General features: G+C 32.2%; 2 protein-coding genes and 1 long non-coding RNA gene across 3 annotated transcripts in view; 1 reads left to right on the forward strand and 2 right to left on the reverse strand.

Annotated features, from left to right (window-relative positions):
- The window catches only part of LOC127148420 (uncharacterized), a 29,128-nt gene that overhangs the window by 3,031 nt on the left and 7,511 nt on the right, over positions 1–18,586 (reverse strand). The gene's annotated exons all lie outside the window — the stretch shown is intronic.
- LOC103485469 (probable WRKY transcription factor 75) lies at positions 13,233–14,029 on the forward strand. The gene is made up of 2 exons (XM_051082018.1): positions 13,233–13,542; positions 13,733–14,029. The coding sequence occupies exons 1-2, from the start codon at positions 13,271–13,273 to the stop codon at positions 13,905–13,907; spliced, it is 447 nt and encodes a 148-aa protein (XP_050937975.1). The 5' UTR covers positions 13,233–13,270; the 3' UTR covers positions 13,908–14,029.
- Positions 14,854–16,780, reverse strand: LOC127148422 (uncharacterized). The gene is made up of 2 exons (XR_007819419.1): positions 15,647–16,780; positions 14,854–15,611 (listed from the first exon to the last, which is right to left on the reverse strand). It is a non-coding gene; the product is annotated as an uncharacterized LOC127148422 (long non-coding RNA).

Consider the following 18,586-nt stretch of genomic DNA (forward strand, 5'->3'; position numbering starts at 1 on the left):
TAGCGTCTATGTCCCATGAAAGATATTCTACCTCGTACCCCGAAGGACGATCTATCACCCATGCATATAGGACATGCCTGATACCCCTTCGTACTCCACCCTGATAGGTCACCATACGCCGGGAAGTCATTAATCGTCCACAACAAGGCTACGTATAGCTGAAAGAACTGACCTGTAAGAGAGTCATACGTACGCACCCCAAAAGTCCATAAGTCTTTCAATTCCTCAATCAATGGTTGGAGATACACATCAATTTCCCTACCAGGAGATTTAGGACCGGGTATGAGCAATGACATAAAGAAATTTGTCTCTTTCATGCATTTCCATGGTGGCAAATTGTAAGGAAGTAACACAACAGGCCACATACTGTACGAGGTACTCATTTGACCAAATGAGTTAAACCCATCTGAAGCTAAGCCCAAACGCACGTTTCGTGGATCAGAAGCAAAATCAGGAAATTCAGAATCAAAGTGCTTCCACCCCTCTGCATCAGCTGGATGTCTCAAGACATCATCTATTTCAACACGTTTGTCCCTATGCCATCTCATGTCAGCAGACCCTTCCTGCGATACAAACAAGCGCTGTAATCTAGGTACCAAAGGAAAGTGGCGCAATACCTTATGCGGAATTTTTTTCCTCTATTATGATTAACCTTGTACCTAGCCTCGCCACATGTAGGAAAATGTTGCAAATCAGCAAACTCTTTCCAATACAATACACAGTCATACTTGCACGCGTGAATAGTCTCGTATCCCAAGTCCAAGTCACGAAGTTTTCGTTTTGCTTCATAAAATGAACTAGGAATAGTACTATTACACATTGGAAACGCTGCTCTTAAAAGTTCTAACAACATGTCGAACGATTTGTTACTCCAACCATTTAGAACTTTCACATGCATCAACTTAACCAAAAAATTCAACGACGAAAATTCAGAACAATCGGGGTACAACTCATTACGTGCTTGATTCAATAAGTCCTGAAATATATTATTTGTTGTATCTTCATCTATATTTACCCTAACATTCATCGCCATTTCATCTTCCAAACGAAATTCCTCTATTTCCTCTTCATGTTCAATAGGGGCTTGTAAATCATTTAGCATACCAAAGATATGACCTTCTTCATTAAATTGTGTACTACTAGTTCCTTCATTAAAAGGATTACTACTAGTTCCTTCCTCAAAGTTTTCTGTACTTCTATAGCTTAATGACTCTCCATGATACACCCATTCTGTGTAGTAGGGGGATATTCCTATAGTCAGCAGATGTCGTTCCACACCCTCTAATGAGCTCCAATTTAAATTCAAACATCTCTTGCATGGACACCTCAATCGTCCGTAAGCATCAACGTGAAATTTGGCAAATTCTAAAAATTGGGTCACTCCATGTCTATACTCAAGGAATAACTTATTTCTAAGTTTCATCCAACCCTTATCCATAACTGTAGGATAGCCAACACAACCTAATTATTAACAACAAAACAAAAAAGGCTACCATAACTGCAGGATAGCCATCCCAAACATAAACAAATTCAAAACAAAAAAGCTACCATAACTGCAGGATAGCCATCTGAAATCAACAATAAAAATATTCAACACAAACAGGCTACCATAACTGCAGGATAGCCAAAACAAATCTTAACACACATATTACATTCCCAATTCAATTTAACTATTAACTCCCCCGCTCCAATTTCAATTTTCAATTCAACTATAAATTCCCCCCCCCTCCCAATTTCAATTTCCAATTTAACTTAAACCCCCTCCCTCCAATTCAATTTTAAATTTAACTATACATCCCCCTAATTCAATTTAACTATTAACCCCCCCCCCCCCCCTCCCATTTCAATTTTCAATTTTCAATTCAAATATAAACCCCCCTCCCAATTCAATTTTCAATTTAACAATAAACTCCCTCCCCCAATTCAACCCCCATTCAATTTTATTCAATTTTCTAAAACAAAAATCCTAAACCATTCAAATTTCAAATTTCAATTCAACCACAAATTACACACACCCTATACAAAAATACATTTAACAAACAAAAATCTATTCCAAAAGAAAATCCTAAACTAATTTTCATAAAAAAAACCCTAAACTAATTTTCATAAAAAAAACCCTAAAACATAAACTTAAACTAAATAAATTTACATATTTCACTTACCTAAAGTGGCAGACGGCGGCGAGGAACAACGGCAAGGGCGGTCGGCGACGGACGGCGGCGGAACAAAAGGAAATTTGAACGACGGCGACGAGCGACTTCTTCTTCTCCTTTCTTTTTCTCCTCCTCTCGGTTTCGATTCTGTAATTCACAGAACTAAAACGAATTTAAAGGGGATTTCCCGACGCAGTGACGTGGCATCGGGAAATCCCTCAAAATGCGTCGGGAAAAAGGGAATTCCCGACGCTCTTTAAACCCCTTTTCCCGACGTTTCACGCGGCGTCGGGAAAACCCCCTATTCCCGACGCACTATTCACGGCGTTGGGAAAAACCCCTTTTCCCGACGTATCCTTGCCGACGCCTTCGTGGTGCGTCGGGAAAGATGGTTTTCCCGATGCATTGTTGAGGGCGTCGGAAAAGCCCTTATTCCCGACGTTCTTTATGCCGACGTGCTTTTTGGCGTCGGGAATGCTCCATTTTCTTGTAGTGTATATGCATCTTATCTTTATGTCGAACTCTGTAGGGTTAACTTCTGCAAGGTCATATAATTCAACCAGTAAATCTTTGTATGTTATTTCTTTACTGACAACAATGCCTTTTAACATGTCTCCTTCATATTTTCTTCGTCCCTCATCCCATGCACCACCGTAACACGTTAAAATTCGAACATGTGACATCCTTAAACCACCTTAAGCTTTTTAATAGTTCTTGCAAAAATTGATTTGAACCTAGATTTGACATATCACATTAAAAAAAGTGTATGACTTATTTGCGAGATTAAAAAAATAACTAAAAATTAAATAAAACATGCATAGTCGCACCTAAATAAGTATATGACAAATTCAACCTCATTTAAAGTTTGGAAGCTGCAAGATGTCTACGAGATTGCGAGATGCAAAAAATAGTAGCTAAAAGCACCCTAAACCGCATAAGCATAAGTATATAATTCATTTGAGATTAAGCATTTGAACTTAAAAACCCGCGAGATGCCTGCGAGATGTTTGTAAGATGAAAAAAAATAACAATCACTACAAGAAACGTTACCTTTTATGACATTTCATTACAAGAAAAATGGAGAGGAGAGAAGAAACAACTGTCATAATATGTCAAAATGCGCGTTTTTGGCGGGAAAAGACGTTGTTTTCGGAAATTATTTTCCGTGACAGTTATTTACTGTCATAAAAGGTTCTAGATTTTATTAAAATAATTTATTAAAATAAAAATCCCCAAATCTATTAAATTAATCGATTAAAAATTAAAAAAACCTAATTTTTCAATCCTTTCCCTTTGCCGCCGCGTCTTCCTCACCATATCATCTCCTTCCCAAACTAATCGCCTTCTTTTCGACGTCCGACGTCCGATTCTTCCGCCTCGATATTCTTCCTCCACGTCCGATTTTCTTGCGCCCAGTTTATCTTCCTGCCCAATATTCTTCCAACAACCGATGAGTTCTCAACCCCTTCCAATATTCTTCTGCCCCGATTTACCGTCGCTCACATTCGATTTCTCTTCTGCCCGCGGTCGGATGAACTCCTGCCGATCGTCTGTCTTCCGCTGACCGTGTGTCTTCCGCGACGGTTCAACGTCGGCCAACTATTCCGCCTCCGCCCACGCTTCAACGTCCGCCCAATCTTCTGCCAACAACCTGTGAGTTCTCAACCCCTCCCACTCTATCTCACCTTCCGAAACTTTTGAACTCTCCCAATTAGCCAAATACTCTAGCTATAGGTTCATGTTGGACTGCTAAGCAGTGAGCAGTTGAATAGTCCATGGCATGTCCGAGATGACTTCATGCCAAGGTGAGTGGAAATTATCTTGTTAGATAAATAATTGGTTATTTTCTCGATGAGAACATCATGTAAATAGCTTGAACATATATCAAACTCTTTAATAACTGTTCTCTTTTATTACTAGAGTGTGGTGAAATTAAACTTGGTGCAACGACTGCTAGATATATTAGACTAATGAACCATAAACAGGTCTGGTCACTTATAGAGTCGATATTTGCGGATGACTTGATGCCTTAAGGAACATATTTGAGGGAGAAAGTTGTTGAAGGTTTTGTTTTATATAGTATTATTATCTTTTTGATAAATACTGAAAATAGTCCCTAGAATTCATTGAGAAGGAATAGGAATGCCATTGCCTTCATTCATCCATTGAGAGGGAGAATGTAAGTGTGGTGGGGATCAAACAGGGGAGAAGGAGGATGAAGGTCTCTCCTTTTTTTCTAAGTCTCTCTATTCTCCCGTTGTTTGCCATAGACCTTTTGCTGGTTTAAATTGGTGACAGTCTTTACCCAGGATAAGCATCTTGAATGTTTCTTTTTTAAATTCTACAATTGCGGAACGGAGGATCAAACCAATTGGTTTTTGGCATAGTAATTGATGCCTCTATCTAGTGTGCTGTAGAGATCAAGAGTCCGGAAACGTAAAGGCATTGCACTGTTTAAAGAAGAAATTCATATAACGCTATCAAGGATTGAGCAAAAAGGTAAGATTAAGGATAAACTATAGCCGAAGACAAAAGGAAAGCCTATTAATGGTGGCCATGGCAAAATTTCCTTTGCATTCCAAAAGAGACAGTAACAGTATGAGCATCTGTTGACGGTTCAAGCAATCTTAATATCCTTGCTCTGGTGTTTCAATTGTGTTTGTGCAAACTTGGGTTACCTACTTTTTGGTCAAATAACTTAACAGTTGGAAGTGGTTGCATTTTGCTTGGATGGTGAGGTCTGCACTTGGCGTTAATGGGAAGAGAGGTGACCACCAATTGAGATTGGAGTGGATTCAAGTCAATGATCCTGAAGTTGTTCCATCCAACTTAGGAAGGGTTGTATGAGAAATTTGCCTATCATTTTGTTTTATTAGTAGGACAATATTCTTCTATAGGGTCAGTAGTTAAGTTTTTCTGCTACAAATTAGCAAAGCAAAAGTTTGACATCCAATTCAACTTTCTAGGCGAGTCGGTACTAGGGATGAACAAAGAAGAATTTGTGTTTATTCAGTTCTTTTTAAAGAAAGAAAAAAAGAAAAAAACACTTTCAAATACTATTCGAAAATTGTTTTTGTCACACACTCTGGTAGAGGAGAATAATGTTAGTTCATGTTTTAATAGCTTTAACCTTCTTCTTCAGGGTGAGTATCTAGAAAGATAGTTAGTTTTCATAAAATTATGAGTTTGATTGATCAAAATCTTTCATGTAAAAATTAGACTAAAATTAGGGTTGAGATCAAGTGTCAGTAGGAAGTTTTGATCTTTTAGATATAATATATAACTTAACCTGTTGAAGTAGTATATATTTATTAAGAATAATTTATTTAATTATATATACGTATAATATTCTATCAATCTACCTTTTTTCGAAAAAAGAAAAGAATTCCACAAGCAAAAGCTTTGTTTGCCCTAGGATTCTTGTTTTAGTAGTTTAATGAATCAAAATAAAATTTAAATGTTTATTCTCCAAAATTAACTATATATCCAATTATAACTTTTAGTTTCTTCAATTATAAACTTGGGTTAAATATAGGAATGTTTTAGCTAACATAAAAATCCTCAAAAACCTATACTACGACTTTCAAAAACCTCGTCCACTCTTGAATCACAACAAGAAACTTTTGAAGATATTGGATCCTAGACTAGAAGGATAATATTCATCTAAAGCTGCAATGAAGGTTGCTAATTTGACTTATCAATGTTTGAGCCAAAATCCCAAAGGCAGACCCCTAATGACCCCTAATGCCTAGTGAGTATTCATATATACATATTTTTGTGGTCACACACGGCTTATAAATGCTACAATTATTAGACAATCAATGAGGTTAGCTTCTTGACTCTTTTAATATCTTATATATGTTTTCCTTTTCAATGACTCAAAAATTCTTTGAGGGAGTTGAATAACAAGATATCTTCTCCAAACGAAGCTTGTGATGCCTTATGTCTTTTCTTATCAAGTTCAAGGTACTTTTGCAAGTTGAGTTCATTTAACATAGATTTTTTTTTTTCACTTCAAGAACCAATCTAGAAAGTCATCTTAAGTATGGGAAGTAGATTTTCAGATTGAAAATTCTGGGCTTCAATCTATGTAAGTAGTTTCTACATCCCTACCAAAATACATATTTGACTATTGTTGTTTAAAGTATATTTTGTATCATTTTAGTTTTGATGAAAGTGTTTTCTATGCTTTAAAAGTGTACTTTTGTTAATAATAAGTGTAATGATGATATCTACAACTATTTGTACTTCAAGGTTATTTAAAAGTGTTTCAAACTAAGTTTTAAGGCTCTTGTTAAGGTAAATTGCATTTTCTTTAAGTATGATAAATTTTTTTTATCTATGTGTTTGGTAAAGGCATTTTCTTTGCAAATATAATTATTATTCTTGACGTTGACTTTGATGTATTGGGTTGAATTCTAAAATGAATGTTGTTTTTTAATAGGTCTTGTGTGATTATAGAAGTGCAAAAACCACCTAACAAGTGTGCCTTGTATGTTTCTGAGAATAGAATCCTTTTTATCATCATTCTGTCATCCAAGAATGGAATTCTTTTCATTCTTTCTCTGAAAGTTTTGACATCACAGCTTAGTATTATTTTTGTATTTCCCTTGATTTAAACGTTATTTCTATAGTTTGTAATTATGGGTCTAACCCAATATTATTAATTTCTTTTTTTTTTTCTCTTAAAAGAAGAATCCAATATTTAAAATTCATTTCTTTGGTTAGCTTTAGTTAGCTTATACTTATTCTTTTTCTTATTATTTAGATTTTTAGACTATATGTTGAAAATTACACTATATCTACATAAAGAAATTAATTGGTTTTGTTTTATTTTCTTATGTGTCCACAGCCTCTTAGACTCACAATCAAGGTACACTTTATGAACTGTAAACGACCATGTTTATAAACTTAAAAGATTCGGATGTATCTTTTCCTTTTATCGTTTAAATGACTAAATGTAGGGATGTATATTATCGTTTCTTTGTCTTGTTATTTTCCACTTTTTGTATCTCCTGGTGTCTTACAAAGAGAGAAAGATCATATTTAAGATAGTCATATATAAGATGCGTATATGTAAGGCTTTCCATTTGAATACCCTCTACATTTCCAATACCAAGCTTAGAAGCTATAGAAAAGAATAATTTACTGCCAAGCTTAGAAGTTACTATTGTTGAAGTGTGTATGTGTTGTGTTGTTGAAGTGAATGTGTATTGTGTTGTTGAAGTGAATGTGCTGTATTATTGAATCAATTTTATTTTCTTTTTTTTTCTTACTAGGTTTTGCCAGAATCCAGTGGAGCAGTGAAGTCATATTTGCGGCAATTCATTGATGTATAGACATTTTTGTAGGTTTGTTAGGAAAACTTCTGGTTTGAATGTAGTTATTTAAATAGCTTGTTCGTAACAAACCATATATGTACCAACACTTAAAGCGATATTATAAAGTGTATGTTTCTTTATATTAAAGCGTCCACCGTTTCTTTTCATATGTGATTGTATTGGTCTGTGTAATGGTATGTGTAATGGTAGGGCAACGTGAAAAACAAGATTCAATAAAAAATAGTGCAAGAAAAACAATGATTAAAAACAAAATTATGACATTTAAGTGTAAAAAAAAACTGTCATCGAAAAAGTAATATTGGCAGTTAATCAGTGTCATGGAAAGTGAAATGATGACAGTTAATAAGTATCATAAAAGATAAATAATGACATTTAATATCTGTCATACAATATTAACAATGACAGTTATTTGCTGTCATAAAATGTAAATAATGACAGTTATTCGATGTCATAAAATATAAACAATGACAGTTATTAACTATCATCGAAAATAAATAATGACAGTTATACTCTGTCATAAGATATTGAATTCGTGTTTATTCTATGTCATGAAAAACCACATTTCGTGACAGTTTTGGAGAACTGTCATAAAATACTTTCCATAACTGCCGCATCAATGACTGCAAAAAACTGTCATGAAAGCTTTTAATGACAGCGTTTAACTGTCATCGTAAGCCATTTTTCTACTAGTGAATAACTTGAAGACATGCTTTGAAACAACTCTGAAATAACCCTAAATTAACTTGAAACAATTAAAAATTATATTATGTTTATATATTTAAGATTCAAATGTTCTACCAAGAGAAGAGCGAAAAAAAAAAACCATGTCAAAGAACAGTTTAGTGGAAAAAATAACAAAAAACAAAAAAATCTAAAAATTTACATCACGAGAACTTGATGAAGTGATGAACGACACCGGAGTAGCATGATATGCACCGAAATAGAAGCTGTGATAGTTCAAAGAAGAGTGCGAATGGGTTTGGTGTTTTGTTGTGTTATTTTCTTTAGTTTTTTTTTTTTTTTTTATGTGAATGTGATTTTTTTAGGTTTTTTTCCCTTTAGGAAGGTAAAATTTAATGAGAATATTTTTGGCAATTCACTCTCAAATTGTCCTAAAAATCAATTTTTTTAAAATCGATCCCAAATTTCTTCTAACCCTCCATTTTGACATACTTTTGGCAATTTTCCCATTCTAATTCTAATTTCAAATTTAAATAGATTTTTAAATTCATTTGAGGGAGGGATCTCACAAACTTCATATCCCTCTTCTTCATCCAAAAAACCCTAACCTTTCAAAAGGTTTTTTTCCCCTCAATGAACCTAATTTCAGAATGAAAGTCTAAACTTAGATGGAGGGAGGTTACCTTTGATAGAGATTTGCTCGCAACGAGTGACTTTTTTGTTTGGATCGCAACCTTTAGCATTCTTCTTCTTTTTTCGAGAAAAAATAGAGAGAAAGAGAGGGGTAAAAGAAAAAATTGTTGTCTTTTTATTTCTTTTTCCTTGTATTCTTATATTTTAATTTAATCACTTAAAAATTAAATTTGATCCAATGATCATACTCTTCGCTCCTAATTACTCTATTGATCTGTTAAATAGGAGAAAGAAGTAGAGATCTATCATTTTAGAAAAATAAACTTCTACAAAGAATGTACAAATGAAGTGGACATTTGGAGAAAATACTTTACCATTCTCTTAAAACTTATACACCCACTTTTTACTTTAAAGAGATTGTTTGGGGGAAGGATTGTCTTAAGACTATAATAAAATCATCTCTTGCTATAGTAAATATTAATTTGTAGTTTGAGCAATTAACTAAACATCAATATTATTTCAAAACCTCAATTTGCTACAATTTTTACTATTTTATATTTATCATTTTTTTTATTTGTTACCGTATTTACTATTACATTCTCAAATTAAAATAATCTACACTTCAAATACATACTATCGTAATTCAAACTAAATTAATCCACACATCATAGACACAAACTATCCTAACCTAACAATAATAATCTACTCCTTGCCCCAAAACCTCCTTAAATTTATCGACCTTAAATTTATCTAATTAAGTTTATCTCTTACGTGTTTGTGTGTGTGTATATATATATAGTTTATATAGCCACCCCACCTATCTTTACGGGCATAAAATATTTGGAGCCAAAAGTAAAATAAAAGATTTCACTAAGTTCTTTCTTTCATAATGCAAATAGCAATTTAGATGATTTTCAGAATTCCTTGAATCTAGCTAAAAAATATAACTACTAAATTTCTAGATCTTTTATTTGTAACCACCTAATTTTGTTCGATCTTATTTAAAATTAATTTAATTACTAGATTAATTTTTACCTTAATTTGAATTATTTTTAATTTTGTGATTAACTATATTTTTCTTAAAAAAAATGTTATTTAATTACTTTTAAAGTTTTGTGGGTAATTTGGTTAGAGTAACTAAATCAATTAGTTAGTCTAACTAAGGTAGGTGGAGAAATATCAAATAGGGTTACTTTTTTTAATTTGATCTTGGTTACTAAAGGCTCCATACCATTTTGATATGAATGCTAAAGTTAGTATTATTTTCAAATGCAAAAAAACACTAGCCATTTTGAATTTTTAGCCGTTTGAAGAAACATTTTTTTGCTATAAATAATCCTTTTCTTCTTCTTCCACAAAAAAAAAAAAAAAAAAAAAAAAACTTAGAAATTTTACAACATTCACATCCTCTCTTCTTTATCTAAGTCTCTAACCTTCATAGCCCCTACTTCTAACCTTCACATCTTCTTAAAAAAACCAAAAGATCTACAACGTCTATTTTATTTTCTCTAAATCTTCATCTATCTCCCTACAATGCCAATAATCCAACACACAAACAAAACTCTAACTTAGTTGGAGGTGTATGGTAAGGCTTTGGTCTCAATGATCCACATCTCAAACAACAAATGAGTTTAGTGTGTTTGGATTTCAATCTCTCTCTCTTTTCTCTTTTCTTTTTATTATTTTGTTTATTTTTCCTTCAAAGTTCTTTATTTTCTTTTCTTATTCTTACTATTCTCATTATTTTATTTATCTTTCTTTAAATTTCCATAAACATATGGAAAAAGAAAGACTAACTGATTAAATTTTTGCTTATTATTCTTGTTCTTATTTCTCTACTTTTTTTATTCTCTTATAATTATTTATTTATTATTTTGTGAACTTCACTTTTATAGTTTTTTTTATTTATTACATATTTCTTTATACATGGTTGTTTATCTCTTTTTTATTTATTGTATTTTTCTTTTATTAATTTATTCTTAAGTTTTATTCTCTATATATTGTATATTTAATTTACTTTTTTTTATATATTCAACATTTTTATTTATTTAATTCTTTTTTTATTTTTATAAAATTGATTATTGTTTCTTTAATATTTTTTTATCTTTATTATTTTTGAAAATAACTTTCTCAATTATATATACAGTAAACGATAATGTTCACATTTAATTGATAAAAATAATTTAGGATATGTTTGGTAGATAATTTGAAAAAAAAAGATTCAAGAAAAATATGGGTGTATTTTATGTTTTTAGATATGTGTTTTGTGGCAAATTTAAAAATTGAATTCCAATTTTAGAAAAATGTTCAAATGTGTTTCATACTCTCTCTCTCTCTCTCTCTATATATATATATATATATATTATAAAACCCGTCTTACTTATCCACTAGGATTTAGTTGACAATTAATTATTGTTAATTTATTTATAAATATAATTTATGTTTATAAAATTAGTTAAATTACTATTTTAATCTCATTGTTGGAAGAAAGTTAGACTTTAACCTATAGTTTAATAAAACCTCATATATATATAATCTATTTTATGGTTTGACAACCTTTCTCTTACAAATGAGACTATTTTGATCTATGGTTTTCTCAAACCAAATGAACTAAACTTATTACAAAACATAGAGACTAAATTGTATCCATTTAAAAAATCATAGGGACCAAATTTGTAATTGGACCTAAAAATTTATATAATTGTTATTTTGTATTATTATATACTTTTATAATACATAACATAATGCATATTATATTTAAAAAAGAAATTTGAGTTTATAACATGATATATTGTATTTTTAGATGTTTTAAATTTAATTGTGTTTTCTAAAATGTAAAATTCAAATTCCGAATACAATAAAAATATAAAAAAGTAGTTGTTTTGAAAATTTGCACTATTTAAATCATAGAATCTGAAAACAATTTTCAATAATAGAATATGTATTATATTCACTAAATATCTAAAAATATAAAATAGAAATGTACAAACATATAACATTTGATAAATTTACTATATTAAATTCACAACTAAATTCCGAGGCATAGTTTTCAAGTCAAATAAATTAATAACATGCATTTGACAAAATGTAAAAGTCCATACAAATTACGCGTGAAATTGAATTAGGGTAGATCACATTATCAAATATTACTATAATGAATCTCAGGTATAGCTTTTCAAGTCAAATAAATTAATGAGAGGAATATATATATATATATTTATATATATATATAGATTTGATTGATGGAGATAGTTTGTGACTTTGTTTGAAAATTTGAATGTATTTAGTTGAGGATATATAAGCACAACATTATTAAAAAAGTTATTAAAGAGCGATTAACGTAATAACGAAATAATAAATCAATTTACTAATTATTAGTAAAGTAAACTATGAATAAATATCTTTACTCGTCCAATATAATTACTTCCCCAAATTATACAAGTGGCCAAAGAGCTCCTTCGTTATTAAGTAAAGGCAAGGGTCAAAGAAAGAGAAACCATATGAATATTGATTATTAGTTACAAGTTAAATCAATAATAATAATAACTTTGTTTTTTTTCCAATCCATGTTGAAATTTGGACACACGGTGGGTTGCTGATGGACCTAATCATCCCTGTTTCTTTCAAACTTCTACTTCACCTGCCTTCTCGAACCTCCTCTCTCTTTCCTCTAATTACCCACCATTTTCTTTCAATGGGATCTCTTTATTCATATCTAAAGTCCACCCACATGTTTGACACATATCTCGTCTTTGTTTTTAGAGCTACATATAGCCATTCCTATATCATGTGAATTTCCGTTGCATTTTCAATAAGAAAATATACCTCTATTCTTCTATTAGAAAAAGCAAAAATTAGTTGTGTTGATGTGCAAAAATCTTGCTAATCTCAGCTCGGACTACTCTCCTTGATTGGGGATATGTCTAAACCAACCTACGAGTGTGAACTTGCACTGATATGATATGATGTCAAATCGATTACATTATATGGTAACAAGTTAGTACACACAGCTGTACTGTTTAGTTTAGCTTAGCACAAAAAAAATATTGCTTTACTCCTCAAGGTGGAGTGATGAAATTATACTGTTTTGAAGCTTGAGTTAGGACGACTTTCCACACCAAATGGTGTTTGTGATGTTATAACTAATGTGAAGATGTGATATAATTATTATATTTGGGTTATGAATTAGATTTAGAAAAGGGTTTGTGTAGATCAGTGTGTGTTGGATGGATTTGGAAAGAGGTGGGCTTTTGAAATTGAAATGAAAAGAATGAAATGATGATGATGAGGAAGATAAATCAAAGTCGCCAGCAAATAAATCCACTAAGTTTGACCAAAATGAATATATTTCGTGTCCTCTACGACACACCTACTCCTTTTCTTCTAATCTGTTATATATAATAATTCATTCATTCATCCCCAAACTCTTAAAATTATTATTATTATTATTATTATTATTATATGGATAGTAGTTATATAAACTTTCTCCCAACTTCCTCTTCCAGCTTCTTCCATAACTCATTAGCTATGGACGACCACGACGATGAGTTGGAAGAAGAAAGCAGTTTGAAAAAAATTAAAAGTGAAGCGTCTGGTGGGAAATTGAAGAAGAAGAAGAAGACAAGAAAAAGGAGATTCGCATTTGAAACGAGGAGCCAAGTTGATGTTCTTGATGATGGGTATCGTTGGAGAAAATATGGTCAAAAGGCTGTTAAGAACAACAAGTTTCCCAGGTCATCATCTTTAAATTAACTATTTCAATTTCTTCTTCTCTTGTTCATCATCAATTTATGTATATTTAGATAAATTTAAATGTTTTTTAACGAAGATATATGTCTTAACTAGTTAAGTTATGTTTAAGTTGACTCTACAAGATTTATAATAATGATGAATAATTGAGAGTTATGTTATATGAATGTGTAGGAGCTATTACAAATGTTCGAACGAAGGATGCAAAGTGAAGAAACAAATTCAACGGCTAACAAAGGATGAAGAAGTTGTATTGACAACCTATGAAGGAGTTCATTCCCATCCTATTGAAAAACCTCATGATTCCTTTCAAAATATCTTGACCCATATGCATATTTACTCTTCTTAGCTTCCTTCTAAATCCCCCATTTATACTTCATTTTCTTATTTTACTTTTCAATTTTCATTTCATCTTTTGCATATATTATAAATATATATATATAGAAATACTTAATACTCATTAATTACTCATTTTTAAGTGTGGTTGAACAAGAGAAATTTGATGATAATTCTTATTTTCTTATCTTTTTAGAATAAAATATTTGATAATATAATTTCATCATTTTAGTATTATGTTAGAATTTAAATCAATAGTAAAGACTCATAAAATTAAAGGTCAAAATAAAAAATATGTACTTTATAATATTTATAAAGGAAAATCGATTAAAATTATATCATTGGAAGTATTTAGATAAGAGTTAGGTTTGCCATTTTTTTTTTCTCTCATTTCTCTCTTTTATTACATGATAAACAAATAATAATAATTCAATAGTACTGTCTTTTTTGTTCTTACACCATATCTGCCCTCCCCATCGCATGGTGTTTAGTGCATCATTAGGGATGATTCTTGAGAATCTAGAAAATCGAGTGTCTCTCATACTTAATCATATTCGTAACTGCATCAGTTTTCTAATAAATAACATAGTATTCTTTATTTGTCAGAGTTTCATTTTTTTAATTTTCGACATATTTATATATTATTTGCAACATATTTACATTTATATGTTATTTTATATGTTACATTTACATTTTTTTAATTTTTGACATATTTACATCTAAATTTATATAAACTTCTGCCCCTATCATAAAGTTTTGGATTACTCCCAATATGTCCATGTATTCAATTTTTTTAAGACAATATTTGTGACAAATTTTAATTGGATGATTGCAGGAATATCCAAACACCTAAATATTTTTCTTTATATATGTATTATTTTAAAATTAATAAATAAGTGTAATCAAATCCAAATTTCACCAATCGTTAGGGTGTATGAAAGAGAATCACCCCTAAAAAATATCTATTTCATGCATGTCTTTTATTAATGTATATATATTCTATTGTAATTAAGAAGATATTATCTTATTTTGTATTATTTGTTGCCTTTCTTATCTCATAGGAACTTGTATTTATCTCCTCTTCTCCTTGATGTAAACATACAAGAGAAAATATTCAATAATAACTTTACATGGTATCAGAGCCTTCTTTAACCTAGGTTACTGTTCAAACCGCCGTTGTCACAACCCATTCGACGCCTGCGTTCGCCGCCGCCGACACCCATCCGACGCCCGCGTCTTCTCTGTGCACTTCTAGATCTTCGAAGCCGCGCCAGTTTGTGTGCGTGGGAGGCGGTCTCCGTGAAACCCAGTCAAAGCCAGGCACGAGCCACCGCCTCCATCGAAGCTTAGCCGCATCACGCTCCAATCTCTGACCTCCATCGACGCTCCGATCTCCGTGAAACCCGTCTCCAGCCGTCCGAAGCCGAAAGTCGAAAACCGCTCCATCATATGTCTTCGCGTGCCTATCCGACCCGAAAGTCGAGCGTGCGTCTCCATCAGATCCGACGCCGTCTCTTCACTGACCCGAAGCCGGAATCAGACCCAAAAGTCGAGCGTGCATCTCCATCAGATCCGACGCTGTCTCCTCACAGACCCGAAGCCGAAATTTGAGCGTGCGTCTTCATCTTCGTGAGACCTGAAGCCGAAATCCGAAACTCGCTCCAGCTCCTGTTTCCTCACGCCGAAACCCGACCCGAAACCGCACGCAGCCCCTAGCCTGAAACCCAAAACTGCCCTAGCCTGAAACCCTACCTGAAACCCGACCCGAAAACCCCCTCATTTTATTTATTTATTATTGTCGTTCGCTGACTTGGTTTCTTCTTGTGAGTAGATGGAGAAAAGTGAAATTGCTCGTCTAATTAGCACAATTCTTAATGGCTCTAATTATATTACATGGGCAAATCAAATAAAAAGCTTCTTAATTGGACAAAAATTATGGCGTATTGTCACGGGTGATATTACCAAGCCGACCAAACAAGACAAGGAAGATGATGACAAATTTATCGAACGCCTTGAAGAATGGGACAACAAAAATCATCAGATTATCACCTGGCTTAGTAACACATCAATTCCTGCTATCTATACACAATTTGATGCTTCTAAAAGTGCTAAGGAGTAATGGGATTTTCTGTCTACACGATTTAAGTCCGTCGGATTAGCGCATTACTATCAATTGCACAATAATCTTGTTAATCTTAATTAAGAAGCTGGTCAATCAGTCAATGAGTAACTAGCCATGCTTCAACCTATATGGACTCAACATGATCAAGCTAAAATTAGTAAAGATAATATTCGTCTTATTAAAGTCCTTATGGGACTTCGTCCAGAATATGAATCTATTAGGGCTACCTTGTTACACCGCAGTCCCTTGCCCTCATTGGATGCTGCTATCCAAGAAATATTATTTGAAGAAAAACATCTTGGCATCAATCTCTCTAAACATTCTGATGTTGTTCTTGCCAGCACTTATTCACCACCTAGAGCATCAAGCACATTTTGTAAGAATTGTAAGCTCACTGGTCATCAATTTATTGATTGTCCTAAAATAGAATGCAGGTACTGCTATAAACTAGGTCATATTATGGATAATTGTCCCATAAAACCACCTCGACCTCGAAGCTATTCTACAAGAGCAAAGAACTTCACTAAACCCAGGAACTCCTCTGTTGTTGCTGCTACTTCAGATAATCCTACCACCCCTCAGTTTCAGATAAGTGATCTCCAAAGTTTGCTAAATCAGTTAATTTCATCATCTTCCTGTGCACTTGCCGTCTCACCATGTAATCGATGACTTCTTGACTCTGTTGGGTTTTATGTCCTAAAACTCGTAGATAGTAAATATAATCAATTGACTGCCATTAATAAAGTGTTTTATTATTATAATTTCAATAATTGTTATTGATTATATTATTAGTTTTGTCTTAATAACCTAAATCCAATAAACTAACATCCTAAGCTGTTTGATGAGTCTTGTACAGTATGTAGAGACATACGGGGATCAATGTTCAAGATCAGCTTAAAGGGTCTATAGTATAGGGTTAACACTATGGATACGGCTCACTTTGTATTTGATACAAACACATTGATCCAATGTGTTCATGTATGCGACAGGCGAGTGAGGGTATCCTATGCAATGAGTTTGCATAAGACTAGACCACGAAATAGTAATCACTAGATGTAACTTCGTTAACTAGTTGGATTTCTATTTCATTAGGATGACCTAGGTGACTTAGTCTTAATTCTGAGTGTATTATGAACTCCTGTTTGCGAGGGATTGTCCTTTGATTTGTACGGGTGAGAGTGGTCAAATTGCCGACTCAATATGCTTATCATTTTGGGGACAAGATCGAGTGGGGAGCTGGGAATATAATAACACAAGATGGAATTCACTCATTCCCACATTTAGGGTAAGTAGATAAGTGTTCCCTTAAATGGTGTCTCCGGAACTTGAACAAAGGGTCCTACCCTTTCTATGACACGAGAGGGGTTTCTGTTTAGTGGTTGGACCATAAACAGGTTGTTCATTAGAGGAGCACTGGTATTTAAAGGCTAGAGGTAACCCATGGGTAAAATGGTAATTTGGCCCAGCTGGTATTACGAACACTTATGAAGGACTAACTTACTAGTATTGGTCTATATCCGTAGACACATAAATATATCTACAGTGAGAAGAGTTCAGTTGTGAGTCTTTAGTGGAGTGTACACATAGTTAACGAATATTGATTAATGTAGTTAATGAGTTTAGCTAATTAATCTCATATCGTTGTAGCTTCTAATCAGTAGGTCCATTAGGTCCCATTCCTAGCTCATAAAGAGTAATGAGATTTATTTATATTGGTTGTAATTTGAAATGTTCAAATTACTTTGAGAATAATATAATGTATATTGATACATTATAATATAAAGTTTATATTTTAATTAGACTTTATTATATAAATTTAATTTTGGATATGATTCAAAATTAAATTACGAGAGAATAAAATATTTGAATAAGTTCAAATATTAGTTTAATTTGAATTAGATTCATATTAAAACTATAAGTTAAAATTTAATGTGTATATGATACATATTAAAACTATAGGTTATGAAAGAAATTTATATTTGAATATGATTCAAATTATGGATTAAATTGAATATAAGATATTTAATTTAGAAAATAATTAATTTGAGAATTAATTAATAGTTTAGTTTAATTTGATTTAATTAAATTAAAACTATAGGTTATGCGAGAGATATTCATTTAAATATGATTTAAATGAAAATATTAATTAAATATGATTTAATTAATTATTAAATTAAATTAATTAATTAGTTTAATATATATTAATTTAATAATTATTATTAAGTTAATAGGGAACGTGGGTGGTTTTCCCACGTTCCCATTTATTATCTCAACTTCCCACTTCTTCCGTTTGAAGAAGTGGGAATACTTTGCGTAACAATCAAAAGGGGTGAGTTCTGCGAAGAAGAAGAAGCTCCATTCTCTCTAAAAAAATTCTCTCCGTACAGAAAAATTCCCTTATTCCAATTTTGGTTCCCACAAACCATATCAATCAGAGAATAGGAAGGTTTCCAAGGTGGTGCCCAAATTGGTGTGGTAGATTCAGAGTCGTCAACGAGCGTACGCTTTCTTCTTTGTATTTTTCTTCAAAGCATGTTTAACTATCAAAATTGTTTCTGTAATTCTTCCGC

This window comes from Cucumis melo, chromosome 3 (assembly GCF_025177605.1).
Source record: "Cucumis melo cultivar AY chromosome 3, USDA_Cmelo_AY_1.0, whole genome shotgun sequence".
NCBI lineage: Eukaryota > Viridiplantae > Streptophyta > Magnoliopsida > Cucurbitales > Cucurbitaceae > Cucumis > Cucumis melo.

Excerpts from the sequence above, each read along its gene's own strand:
- LOC103485469 (XM_051082018.1), top strand. The coding sequence starts at position 13,271 with ATGGATAGTAGTTATATAAACTTTCTCCCAACTTCCTCTTCCAGCTTC. Across the intron at positions 13,543-13,732 it reads AAGAACAACAAGTTTCCCAG|GAGCTATTACAAATGTTCGA; the intron begins GTCATCATCTTT and ends ATGAATGTGTAG.